Source organism: Gasterosteus aculeatus, chromosome 12, assembly GCF_964276395.1.
Source record: "Gasterosteus aculeatus chromosome 12, fGasAcu3.hap1.1, whole genome shotgun sequence".
NCBI lineage: Eukaryota > Metazoa > Chordata > Actinopteri > Perciformes > Gasterosteidae > Gasterosteus > Gasterosteus aculeatus.
This window is the reverse complement of record NC_135700.1, coordinates 20723611-20735731: the sequence shown is the minus strand read 5'-3', so window position 1 is coordinate 20735731 and position 12121 is coordinate 20723611. Positions and strand designations below refer to the sequence as shown.

The 12121-nt window shown below is 47.3% G+C and overlaps 3 protein-coding genes across 4 annotated transcripts in view; 1 reads left to right on the top strand and 2 right to left on the bottom strand.

The window, feature by feature from the left end:
• adamts7 (a disintegrin-like and metallopeptidase (reprolysin type) with thrombospondin type 1 motif, 7) overlaps nt 1-3320 on the bottom strand; it is a 37976-nt gene extending 34656 nt beyond the window's left edge. The window contains exons 1-2 of the mRNA XM_040197078.2: nt 2919-3320; nt 740-1107 (exon numbers count right to left, since the gene is read on the bottom strand). Coding sequence (XP_040053012.2) covers nt 740-1107; nt 2919-3039 — 489 coding nt within the window. The 5' untranslated portion in view covers nt 3040-3320. The remainder of the gene's footprint in view (nt 1-739; nt 1108-2918) is intronic.
• Nucleotides 3321-3427: 107 nt separating this feature from the next.
• Nucleotides 3428-6645, top strand: LOC120831580 (relaxin-3 receptor 1-like). Its single transcript, XM_040197110.2, has one exon. It carries the CDS (start codon nt 4280-4282, stop codon nt 5426-5428), a length of 1149 nt encoding a protein of 382 aa, XP_040053044.1. The 5' UTR covers nt 3428-4279; the 3' UTR covers nt 5429-6645.
• A 1389-nt stretch (nt 6646-8034) lies between these two features.
• The window catches only part of itga11a (integrin, alpha 11a), a 33680-nt gene continuing 29593 nt past the window's right edge, over nt 8035-12121 (bottom strand). Inside the window, exons 23-30 of one of the 2 annotated variants that reach the window (XM_040197088.2) lie at nt 11956-12039; nt 11665-11755; nt 11470-11583; nt 10924-11007; nt 10732-10842; nt 10508-10603; nt 9799-9912; nt 8035-9186 (exon numbers count right to left, since the gene is read on the bottom strand). In XM_040197088.2, the coding sequence (XP_040053022.2) occupies nt 9103-9186; nt 9799-9912; nt 10508-10603; nt 10732-10842; nt 10924-11007; nt 11470-11583; nt 11665-11755; nt 11956-12039 (778 nt within the window). In that variant the 3' untranslated portion in view covers nt 8035-9102. Of the gene's footprint in view, nt 9187-9798; nt 9913-10507; nt 10604-10731; nt 10843-10923; nt 11008-11469; nt 11756-11955; nt 12040-12121 lie in introns of both variants that reach the window. The other variant, XM_078085655.1, reaches the window with a different exon arrangement.

Below are 12121 nucleotides of genomic sequence, written 5' to 3'. Positions count from 1 at the left end.
AATTCTGCAGTTCGCAGCGAGTCGATATGGACTGACACCGTGACGCCAACATGGAGGAGACTCCACAATCCTTAGATCTCCAGCTCTATTCAAGACGCATTGCGGGATTGATTTGGAACTAAAAGATCTTTCGGTAGTCCACGATGCTCCCGAGACTGCTCGGGCCAGAATTCTCAAAGCAGTATTTACCTCGAGAAAAATTCAGATAGTATTCACATGACAAATCACTTCCACAGAGACGACGTGCTCGGGTGCACTGTGAAGTTGCTTAATTAAGTTAATCGGGATCCTGTCTGCTGTTGTGGAGAAATGTGTTGATTAAGGGCAAAAACATTATCCACCCACAAGGAATCATCGCTGACTTTCTCTCCTCACACTCCGAAGGCAATATGTGTGTGTGTGTGTGTGTACTTTAAGTGTCTGCCGTTCGATGAGACTCCCACCAGGGTTGCCTCCGCACATGAATAAGGCGAAGCAGGCGGAGTGTGAACAGCAGTACAAAGGGTAATCTCAGCGGGGGGTTCGGTGCACCTGAAGCTAAATATTGCATTTTCCAGAAAAATCAATAATATAACAATGAGCGTTGGTCTGAGTGGCAATTAAAGAACTATTTGAAGTACCTCACCAGCTACGCAAGCACAGCACAGCGATGCTCCTCGACATATTCACATGGTAAAAAAAAATAAAAATACTATATTGGCAACAGGGCCTCAAGTTGTTTTTTTTTAAAGTCACTCACCAGTCCATCACAGGTACTTATGGCTGCGCTTCCCTTTCCGGTGACCTCATCCCGCACCTCGCCCAAGAAGTGGCACTGGGAGGAGCCGGCGGGACGGATCCGGGCCCCGTCCAAGCCGCCGTACCGCCTCTCCGTCAGGAAGCCCGGTGCCAGCAGGCGCGGGTTGAGGGTGAGGTTAAAGTGCAGACTGTGGCCGCCGTGCCACAGCTGGTAGTAGACTCGATCCCCTTCCGCTGGACCCTCGGAGGCTTCCCGCCGCTGGACGCGGCGAACATGGTGAGACAGGAAGTTGGACAGGAAGTGACCTCTGGCATCCACTCGGGTGGGGTGAACCACATCATGCTGAGGCAGATCCCGCAGAAGTCTCTCTGTGAAAGCGACGGTGGGAAGAGAAGATGGGTTAATAAATGATAGGATGGAGGAGGGTCATTAAAGCGGCTGTAGAGCCGTAAACAAACCCGTGTGGGGGTCTCGTCTGCAGCGTGTGCAGAGGCCGTTACACGCTGCATTCTTGTCTACAACCCTCTGCTGAATTTCTACTCTCATGTGCAACCAGTTGGGCAAAGTCGCCTGTATTCATCATCATCATTCATTCCCTGTACTTCTGAAGTACAAAGCTCATGCGTGGGTAAAGAAAACGTGAGGTGCAGTGTGCTCTTCTCAGATCTGCCCCCCCGGCTGGTGGAGACTTTAGTGCACGTTTGTCTCACACATACAAATGCTTCTGATACATTGTGTAGCGGAGATCACGTCTTACTTAACATTGAAAACCTTTTTCCTTCAACTCAAAAAATGAAACAAAAGGGAGGACAAAAAAGCGGAGAGTGGCTGTGCCAAAGAATCAACTTAAAAAGACTGTCATGAGTTCTTCTTTTCTTCGAGTAATGGAATCTAGTGGACTAAAATACTGCAGCTCGTGTGGATGAAAGGTTTCCTTTCTGGATATATGAACAACTCATAAATGCAAGATGAGGAAGCAAACATGAAAGATACGTTTTAAAAGGATATTTTACTGTTAAATTGACGTTCTTTCAGGTGATTTTCACTTGGCGGTTGTCACATCCCGGCATCGTCACATCCAGACACTCTGCCTTTGCATGGGCTGAACCCTCATTGGCTTAATGTCATTCAAAGGAAATCCACCGCGGGCAAAAAGACATTTCACACAAAGCTTTGTGATGAGGTAAAATGTGGTCTCGTGCCTTACACGAGGATTACCGTCACAAATATTTCCGTGAATACATCAGTGCAGAAATACGTGGGTTTACCGCGTTCGGCATCCAGCTGCTTGGAATGTTTCCTTGAGAGAAGTGCGACTAACCTTCAAGTTATAAAGTCTCCACGTTGTGAAAGGCCACTTGAAGTGGCTTCGCTTTCATCCCTGAACGCCTTCGGTAAGTCGCCACACGCCAAACGTACCCTCTATGTGACATATAGTTCCGTGGGTATCTTTCAAACGCGTGAAAGAGTTTATCCACCTGTGATAATTTTACGTAGCATCTTCATCAACAAAACAGACACAGTGTTAATTCCAAATTTAGGGTTGGGCGACATTGCATTTGGTAAATGAAGCAGCTGAGCTCCTTGACGCAGGTCAACAAGCAATTATGTTCTCTGAGAGATGGATTTCCTATTTTTAATATGACATCAGAAGAAATCGGGTGAGCAGCTTAGCTGGGAGGAGGCTACCAATGTGGGCAAACTGTGCCTGAAAAGTGTGTATCAAAGCAGAACCCGCTCCATTGTGAGAATAACAATGCGTCCCGTAGACACACACACACACACACACACACGTGTGTGTTTCCTGGCCTTCACATGTGAGGTCAGAGCCCCGGGGTCAGCGGCACCGGGAGTCTGCATTGGCTCCACGATGCTTTCCCACACGGGGAGACTAAAGCGCTGATGATCCAATGGAAACAAGGTCTCCCTCTCTCCCTCTCTCCCCCTCTCTCTCCCTCTCTCCCCCTCTCTGCAGAAAAGGCCTTGGCTTTAATTGCAGTGGTCGGAAGGAACTTTGTAAACACGAGTCCCAGCTGGCCCGCTGGCTGCCTCTGGGCGCAATTAGAACGCGCAATGAGACACATGTGCGCAACAAACAGCAGCCAGCTCGCGTTAAGAGGACGTGGCGCGTATCCCGAGTACCGAATTGGGCACGTTTGGGTTTTTCGGCCACACTGACCTGGTTCACGTGGTGGTGCCAATGCGTTGCAGTTGTCCAGGGCCGTCAGGAGGGCGACGAAGAGGTGAACGGGAGACAGTCCCCGTCCCGCAGCGAGAGCCCCGCAGCCCGAACGGCTCATTTTGTCAAGACGGCGGACTTTCTTTTGGGAACATTTAATAACGCTTTCCTAACCGCGCGTCGATTGGCAATTACAAATCACTGCCGCAACATGCGGGTCACGCGCTTCTCTTTGTTGTGACCGCGTGCACTGAAAACTATGACAGCCCCCCCCCCACCCCCACAAAAAAAAACTTCTCCAATTTAGGCCCGGACGACATCGTCCGCCTCCCCGCGCTTTCTTTGTTGCATCCTCGCTCTTTTCCACAGCCCGTCCGGACCTCGGCGTTAATGTCTGTTGACGAGTTGCTGGTCCCTCCGTCCTCCTCATCGGTCCCCTACCAGCAGCCAAGTGACAGCTTGGATGTTCTCTTTCCCCCTGCAAAGTTTCGCAGAGCCACCCCCACAGATGGGTGGACTCAAGACAATGGGCCATGTCTCAGCCGGCCTGCTGGGCTTAAAGGGGAACGCTACTCCGAGGGAACCGGATCTGCTTTCGGCCCCCGATCGGCGGCTTCCCGCCGCGGAGGTCGTGCGGGTTCTCGGCGGGTCGCACGAGGAGGACCGCTGCTGATGCAGCTGCGTTCACTTGGAGTCAGAGAAACGATGGGAACTCCAAGGAGTGTTACAAACATGCCAGCGGGTGTTTGTTGAAAAGCACTTCGTTGAGGTTTCTAATCTGAAATAAAAAAAAAGGCCTTGCAGTAAAGTTTGTTTTGAAAAAAAACAGACAGACAAACTTAGTTTGCATCATTGTTTTACTTTGTTTTCAGCATTTTGAGCTGTGGCTCCCTCTAGCGGCAGAATGGCGTCACTGGACCACTGATGCAGGGATGCTACTTTATTTCACCTTCACTCCTTGGGTCCTTGTTCCTATATTTCTGTTGAATTTATTGACCTAAAAGTTTGTCTTTTAGCCAACATACCACCACCACCACTGGCTCAGTGCGCTGGATTTGCTAATGAAACATAAATATAAATGTATGGAAACCCGTCAGCAAAGCCGTCCTCTTGTTGTCGGGACGCGTCGGGCTCATTTTCTGGAACCGCGTCTTTCTGTTTCTGTCACGTCTTGTGCGACCAATCGCGGCTCGGCACCGGAGCGACACACCTGTATAAAAGCGCGCCCGACATTGATTTACTGGGGATGGAGAGCTCAGACACGCGCGCCTGTACCGTGCGCGCCGTTCGAAACCTCTGGGTCTGTACTGTGCGTATAGCCGGACCGCCTGGCGTCAGAGCGGGTCCCCAACCTTTACGGCATGGAGGACACGTTTAACCACAGCGGAGCGTGTAACCGCAGTTCACCTGGAGATGACAAATTCAGTTTCGAAGACATCGACGTGAGCGCGGACGGCACCCCCATCCTGAGGATACTCATCTCCGTGGTGTACTCGGTGGTTTGCGCGGTGGGCTTGGTGGGGAATTTGCTCGTGGTTTTCCTCATGAGGTTACGACAAGGTCGGAAGAGGTCCACCATCAATTTTTTCATCATCAACTTGGCGGTGACGGACTTCCAGTTCGTGCTCACTCTGCCCTTCTGGGCCGTGGACACCGCGATGGACTTCAGCTGGCCGTTTGGAGACGCCATGTGCAAAATCATCCTCTCGGTCACCGTGATGAACATGTACGCCAGCGTGTTTTTTCTCACGGCGATGAGCGTGACCCGCTACTGGTCGGTCGCCTCGGCCCTGAGGAAAAAAGCGCACCGGAGGACGCGGCGCGTCAAGTGGGTGTGCGCGGTGCTCTGGGTGGCGGCGACGGTGGCCACGGCTCCGACGTCTATTTTCTCCACCGCCACCGTGGTCGCAGGAGAAAAACTCTGCCTCCTGAAGTTCCCCGAGGGGCACGACTGGCTCGCCCTCTATCACATCCAGAAAATATTGATCGCCTTCATCATCCCCATGCTCATCGTCTGCGTAAACTACCTGATGCTGCTGCGCTTCGTCCGGCGGCGCAGCATGAGCGGCGGCAACCCCAAACGGAGATCCAGAGTCACCAAGTCCGTCGCTATTGTGGTTTTGTCCTTTTTCTGCTGCTGGATGCCAAACCACGCCATCACGTTCTGGGGTGTCTTGGTGAAATTTAACGCGGTTGACTGGGATAAATCATATTACCTGGTGCACACGTATGTGTTCCCGGTCACCGTGTGCTTGGCGCACGCAAACAGCTGCCTGAACCCGGTGCTTTACTGCCTGATGAGGCCAGAGATCAGGAAGATGCTCAGCGGTTTGATTTGGAGAGTCTCCACTCCGTCCATATCCAACCAGGTTGGCACGACGCGCTATTTTACGCAGGGGGAAACCCAGGGAGTCGTGCCTCTCCAGGTTTTGGATAATAACCCGTCCCTGCTGTCCATCATAGACCGTAAAGGTTTACCGAGCTCCAGCATAATCCAAGACACCACATAACATCATGAAAAATAGAATCAAATATACCTCATGTAGCTTGTTTTGCCCGGCCGGTTGTCCACCTGTAACCGTTATTACTCGTGCGTAATGCTTTCGTAATCCAACAGTAACCGTGCACTATAGCTATCACAGTGAACATGAACAACGTATGACAGGTGTAATGTAGACTTTATTAAATCCCCAACACTGTCGCTAAATAGTTGCACGAAAAAAGCTCATCCCGGCACGAAACACGGGGAGAGAGAGACATAGAGAGAAAGAGAGAGTGAGAGACGAAACGGATTGAAGGAGGACCTAAAATGAATATGGGGATTGGATGTAATGACACATTTGCAATGTTTGCTACCCATGTCTGCCTGTAAATAAATGGAATTTTCAGTGGCTACAGATGTTTCATACTGCTGGACTTCACAGAGCATCTTCAATTCGGAAGGAAGAAAAGATCATTTTTATTGTGTATGCATCTGACGGACCTATTCAAACGCAGCCTTCGTTATCTAAATCGAAGAAAACCTCCTTGAGTTGTGTGACAGCATCTTCGCATCTCTCCACAGACAGACACACAAATATGAACACCTGGCAAGACACACACAAAATACGTGCACACTTGCACAGACTAACAACAGCCACAGTTGCCATTCAAAAGTCTTTCCTTTGGCTTTCAAAAATGAAAATTGGTTTTCAGTCAAACCCGATTAGTTGATTGTGACATTCAAGCAGTGTACAGATAAAGTGGGAGGATATGACACACCGACAAATACGTCTACACTCAGACAAAACAATATAATGGTGGCTGCAGAGAGACGAGACATCGGGTCCTTTTCAGACTTCTGAATAAAGTCTCTTGGCTGCAGTCGGGCTGCCGACAGGTCTGTGTGCTAATGAGAGTCTGTCCCATGTCCTCCTCGTGTCCTTGATGCTGGAGGGACGGTGTGAATTGTAATGATGACATAGTGTGCAAATTGTAGACTTTTCCCCAAAGTGCCAAGTGTTGGGAATATGTGAGTCCCATATTGTTCATCTATCTGATCTCCTCATTCAATTTTATTTATACAAACCAAAATGAAGATGCATCGAGGTTCCTCATTGGAAAGGAAGACAATCACCAAATAGCTTTTAAAGATGATCAAAAAGAAGAACAAAGAAGGAAAGTGTACTGTACTGATTTCTTGGTGTGTTTTTTTCAGGAGCACCTTTAAAATAAAGATCACTCATGTATGTGGAAAAAAAGTACATGTTCTGTGCTGAAGTTATTTCAACTACAATAACAAACATATTTCACACCCGTCTGGCCAGAATAACCTATGATAAGAAATAACCATCCATCATATGAAATTGCTAACTTACTTCTTCAAACATTGTTGGTTCGGTAATTGATGTCATCTGAAGACAATATTATTCATTTAGTATAACAGGTCGCCAGACACACACACACACACACACACACACACACACACAGCCCATATATCCTACTGACATTCACCTCATTTACTTAATCTACTAATCATGCTGATGTTATCGTCTCTCATGTACACAAGTGTTCATGAATGTGTGATTTCCTGCCAAAAGGCCTTGATTTGTAACAGGCGGGTGGCTGAGAGGATACTTTATCTTTTTGAAATATCTTGAAGGGTTCGTAAAAACCATCAAACGCTTTACAGTGCTTCCAAGAGACTGAAAATAGACGGGGGCAGAATAAGAAAGAAGATCCATCTGAGCAACGGTTGAATAAAATAAATGACCAGTCTACAGAGTAAACTGCATAAGTTAAAGCTTACGGATCCTAAATCAAAGGTTATTTGGGGGAGAAAAGAGTTGAAATAATGTTCCCCACTGACACGTAACACCAATTAATCATTAAATAAACTATCCCAAATGTGAATAATATATTTGGTAGTCTGAATTATACTGTGGTTTCTGCTATCATTTCTCCGGTAGTGTCAGCGGAGGACGGTTAGTGTGTGTCGACTGAATGGATACAAAGTCAATACAAGTGACAGTTCCAATCAACCTCACCACATGGCAGCTAGATCTGTGTGTTCATTATTTTCTAGATTGGCAGTTGGCTGCACACTCGCCTTTTTGTTCATTGTGATGGAGTCTGAAAAAAACGCTTTCATGTTTGCATTAGAACAGGACTCACAAAAAACATATTACATCGCACACAGAATCTATAACATGCAATTCTACTTTAAACATATGTACTATCATATATTTACTATCATACAGTAATTGCCAAATATATAATAATTATCCACTTCGACTTTACTTATTAAACATTCGATAAAGTCTAATCTGACTGCATCGCTGCAGATTGAGCGCGATCACAGCGACCCGGACCAAGAACCGCTGACTGAGAACCAGATGGATTGACGTGTGTTTTGTTGCTCGTCACCCGAGGATGAAGAGGGTTTTTTTCTGCGGCCGCAATCAGCTACGCTAACCTACGCAGAACTCCCATCAGCCGCAGAGAACCTCCCATTCTCAGTTTGCATCAAGTATATATATGTGTGTACATATATATGCACATATATCTCACACATATATATATATATATATATATTGAGGGGTTTTCGATTCATTGAAAGGATTTTAGGAAACAACACTTGTGGTTCTCGAGGCTTCGTATGTGCAGTCGAAACGCCCCAGGTGTTTATTAAAAAGACATTCTGAGACTATACCGTTTTATTTGTAGGCACATTACATCTCTTTACACGAGTTCCGGTTCCTCGTGAGAACCGCATTGTCGAAATCCACTTTCTGCGCATCCCTTTGCTCTGATGCAGTGCATGTTAAAAAGGCATGCAACGTCTCGTAACTGGGTCAGTGACTCAAAGCCCCGTTGCTTAACTTATAAAGTAATTCCGTCAACCATATGGAAAATACTGAAAACCATTATACTATTTGAAAGGGTATAAAAAAAAGAACTTGACTATTTACAAAATTCAAGTTAATTTTGTACAAAAGTGCATCAAATGTTGAATATTTTTTCCAGGATGAAAAAGAAAAGAAGTGAAGTCTTAAGAGCGGATGCAGATTAAGACGGTTCAGGAAACGCCTCTGCGAGTTGAACGACGTGAATCTTCTTCGTCCAACTTTCAGTTTTCTCATAAATTATTATGCAAGTGAGCCGAACGTGTTGCAGATAAAAATCTTCCAAACATCCGAATCAATATACAGTATCGTAACTTGACATTTGTGGTAGCTTTTTTGGGTGGCGAATCACCCTTGAGGTTTTTCATGTGTCCCAAAAGAGTTAAATAAATACACATGGGGAGGAGACAAAAGGGGGGGGCTGGCTGACGCTCGCCTCGAGGGGCAAATCGTGGTTGGAAATTCTTGGTGAGAAGTACCGGGGCTCCAGCCTGCAGCCCAAAAAAATAAGAGCGCTCAAAGATCTGCGCAGGTACCACGCGGACGAAGGACGGCCCCCGACGTCGCAACAGTGCAGGAACGCTGAGTGGGCGGGGCAGTGCTGACTCTCGGGGTCAGGGGTCGGATCCAGTGCACTGAGTGAGCCTTGCTTCAGCGGTGATGCGGAGCTGTCAATGCGGAGCAGGGGAGAGGGGGGGGGCACTGTGGTGTTGGGGAGTTGGGGGGGGGGGCGGGTTGGTCCCTGAGTGTCGGGTCCCCTGTGGAATAAAAGGTGTCTGTTGGGGGGCCCTCAGCCTGCGTTACCGTTCTTCGGCCACGGTGCCGTTGGCCTCGGGCTCGTGCTCGTCCTCGTCCCTGCGCTTCTGCCTCCGGAAGAATCCCATCTATCGAGAGGTCAGACAAGAGGTCACTTTTCTCTGTTGGACAAGGACTACGAATAGTTCTTACATGTAAAGCGCATTGAAACACGCACGCTTTCTCATTAAATAAAACGTTTTTTGCGTGAAGCTGTGTTGATTGTTTGACCTTTTCTTTCAAAATAAGGTTCACATCATTTCTTCAAGTGGAAAAAGATGCACGTATAGGGATGTCACATGATTTAATTTGTTTGTCTTTTGTCTCTAGACACCGTGTCGCAGGAAAACCTTCCTTTCAAGACATAAAAAAATATATTACTATCCGTAGCTCTACAAACACGATTCATTTTTTTCCAAATGTCTTTAGGAAATCACCATGAAATTCGACCTTTCTACAAGCACAGCGGTTATTTCTCTCTCTACCAGAGGGCGGCAGGTTAAAGGTACACTGGTGCACTACAGTCCAGGCTATAACACAGACCGAAGCCTTCAGAGGAGCAAAGTTACGTTGGTAATCGAATAAAATCGAATAACATTGTATTCCCTTCTTTAGATAATAACAGCAGCAGTAAGGCACAAGTGTTTGTTAATGTCAATATCAACTAATATAGAGTAACTGTGCTTTTTATGAAGACTTACCTTCCATAGAGCGAGACTGAGCAGGGCTAACAATAAGAGTCCGCCCAGCGTGCTTCCGATAATGATCCAGTTAGAGATTCTGTAATCACCCTCCTTCCTGATCTCCAAAATTATCTGAGGAAAAGAGCGCACATCATTACAGCTGTATCATTTTGAGAAACACAGTGAACTCAGTCATCTATCGTCTGGTGTTATAATGCAGAGCACAAGTAATATATCAGAAGTGGGATTGAAACAACGCTGAAAAAGTCCCTTCTTTTCCAACGTATCACATGTCAGAAATCCGCATACATTTAGAGCTAACATCAGCTCAAATAAATCTGAATATTATGGTTACAGAACCACAATTGACAGTTTGACCTGGCCAATAGATGGCAGCAGAGATCAGGGCACGAGTCCGCTCTGTTCCATGTTGTGCCGCTGGTCCTTTCGGTCCCTAAGCACCACACAGCAGCACATGTGCTCTCCAACGCCAGCCTCCGCTGTCTGATTATTCACGGCTCCGGTTATGCTGATTCCACTCTGCTGCTTTATTAACGAGTCACAGCAGCAATGTCATTTTATTGGCTTCGGTCCACGACGCTCGGTTCCGTTGAGTATCGGAAAGGTAAAGTCTGACTGGAGGATGGTGATTTTACGCGGGCGGATTTGAGTCGGGGTGCAACATTGGGACAGCGGCTGTTGACAGCATTAATCCGTGTTCACTCACATGTCTGACAGGCCTCTCTTCGTGCAAAAACATCGGGCTGGAGGACAGAAGCTCCACTGATGCGCTGGTTCCCAGTTCCAGGATTTTAAACTTCAGCTGGAGGGGAAATTAAAACATTCTGCTCACTTTCGCAAACACGCCCCACAGACAGCGCTGTCATCACTACAGAGTCAAAGCAGAGTGAGACAAAGCTCGTCATTAAACTTTATGCATGCGTCACTCACTGCATGTAAAGTGTCTATTCGAAGCGCTCCTGTGATCCTAACTGCTACTTCTCTGTTGGAGGCAACGTTGAGGGTGCACTGCATCGGCAGAGTCAGAGTGTTGGACCGGTTCTGTGGGAACAAACTGGACATCAGTCTTTTGAGAGTAAAAAATCTCCAGAGGGAAGCGTTTTGGTGTGTTTTGCACTTTACCAAGCGGGAGAAGCGCGAAAGGTCCTCAGGAGCCGCCCTGCTCTGGGCCACATGCTGAGGTGGTAAACAGCGTGATCCGTCTCGCTGAGGAGGGACAGGACAGTAGAATCTCCCGTTAGCATGTTTCTACCTGATCAGCCAAGAACTAGTAATGGACGTCGTACATGCACGTACACCTTCACACAAAAATACATATGAAAGATTATACATAATAACAATAAAACTCTCCGGTGCAGATTGAGCTTTTCTTTGCTTCTGTTCATGGAGCAAATGTCCAGGCCTTTGCTGAGCGGCTGGATTAAAGCAGGCGGGGTGGAGAGTGTTCCGCGTGGGTCCTGTTGCAGGTCATAGCGGCCGCGTGGTCGTGGTCCGCGTGGACTTGTTCTTGCTAAAGAGTGTGCTAAGCTGGTAGCCTATTGGCGCCCGCGTCCGCGAGATCTTCTGTGTGAGACTACAGCTGAACACTGGGTGTAATGGGGAACCTCTGACTGCCATCAGGTATTTCGCTGACTGAGAGTGTAACCAACTTTGAGGCCCCACACTCACCTGGTCAATGGAGAAGTCAGATATCTGCAGGAGTTGGTTCCCGTTTTTTGTCATTTCAGGGATTTCAATGTTCAGCTGCAGATCCTTTACTGGAAAATAGCCGAGGTTCTGGATCTGAGAGGCAACAGAAACAATGGGAAACAATGAAAATATTCTTAACAGTCCAATAATAATGGTGATGTACTTAGCTCTCACCTGGAAAGTGAAGTTGAAAAGAGGGCCGATGACTCCGGGCTCCTCCAGCGACAGCTCTGATTTGATGTCATATCGAGTCGGATTTGAATCCCTTTGGAAGAAAAGAATAAGCACAAACACCATGACACGAAAGAATCACGTGAACATCTTTAAAATGTGGCCACTTTGCATATACGACAGCAACTTACACTAATTCAACCAATTGCTTATCAATCGCTTCCACAAACAAGTGGAGAGCTTCGGCAGCTTCTCAGCTTTGAGTGGCTTCGAGACATTCAGGAATTGACAAACCTTGTGAAGAGAAGGTCTCCCTCGTATTTCAGTGAGTAATAGATGTCATTAAAGTTATCCGCCGTGCTCATCTCCTCGCCATCGCTGTGGAGAGAGCAGGATAAAAGCATTAAAAGAGCGCGTGTTGTTACAGCGACGCACACGCACATTTATATGAATACAAATA

Bases quoted from the DNA above. Each gene is read 5' to 3' on its own strand.
- LOC120831580 (XM_040197110.2), top strand. From the start codon at position 4,280: ATGGAGGACACGTTTAACCACAGCGGAGCGTGTAACCGCAGTTCACCT.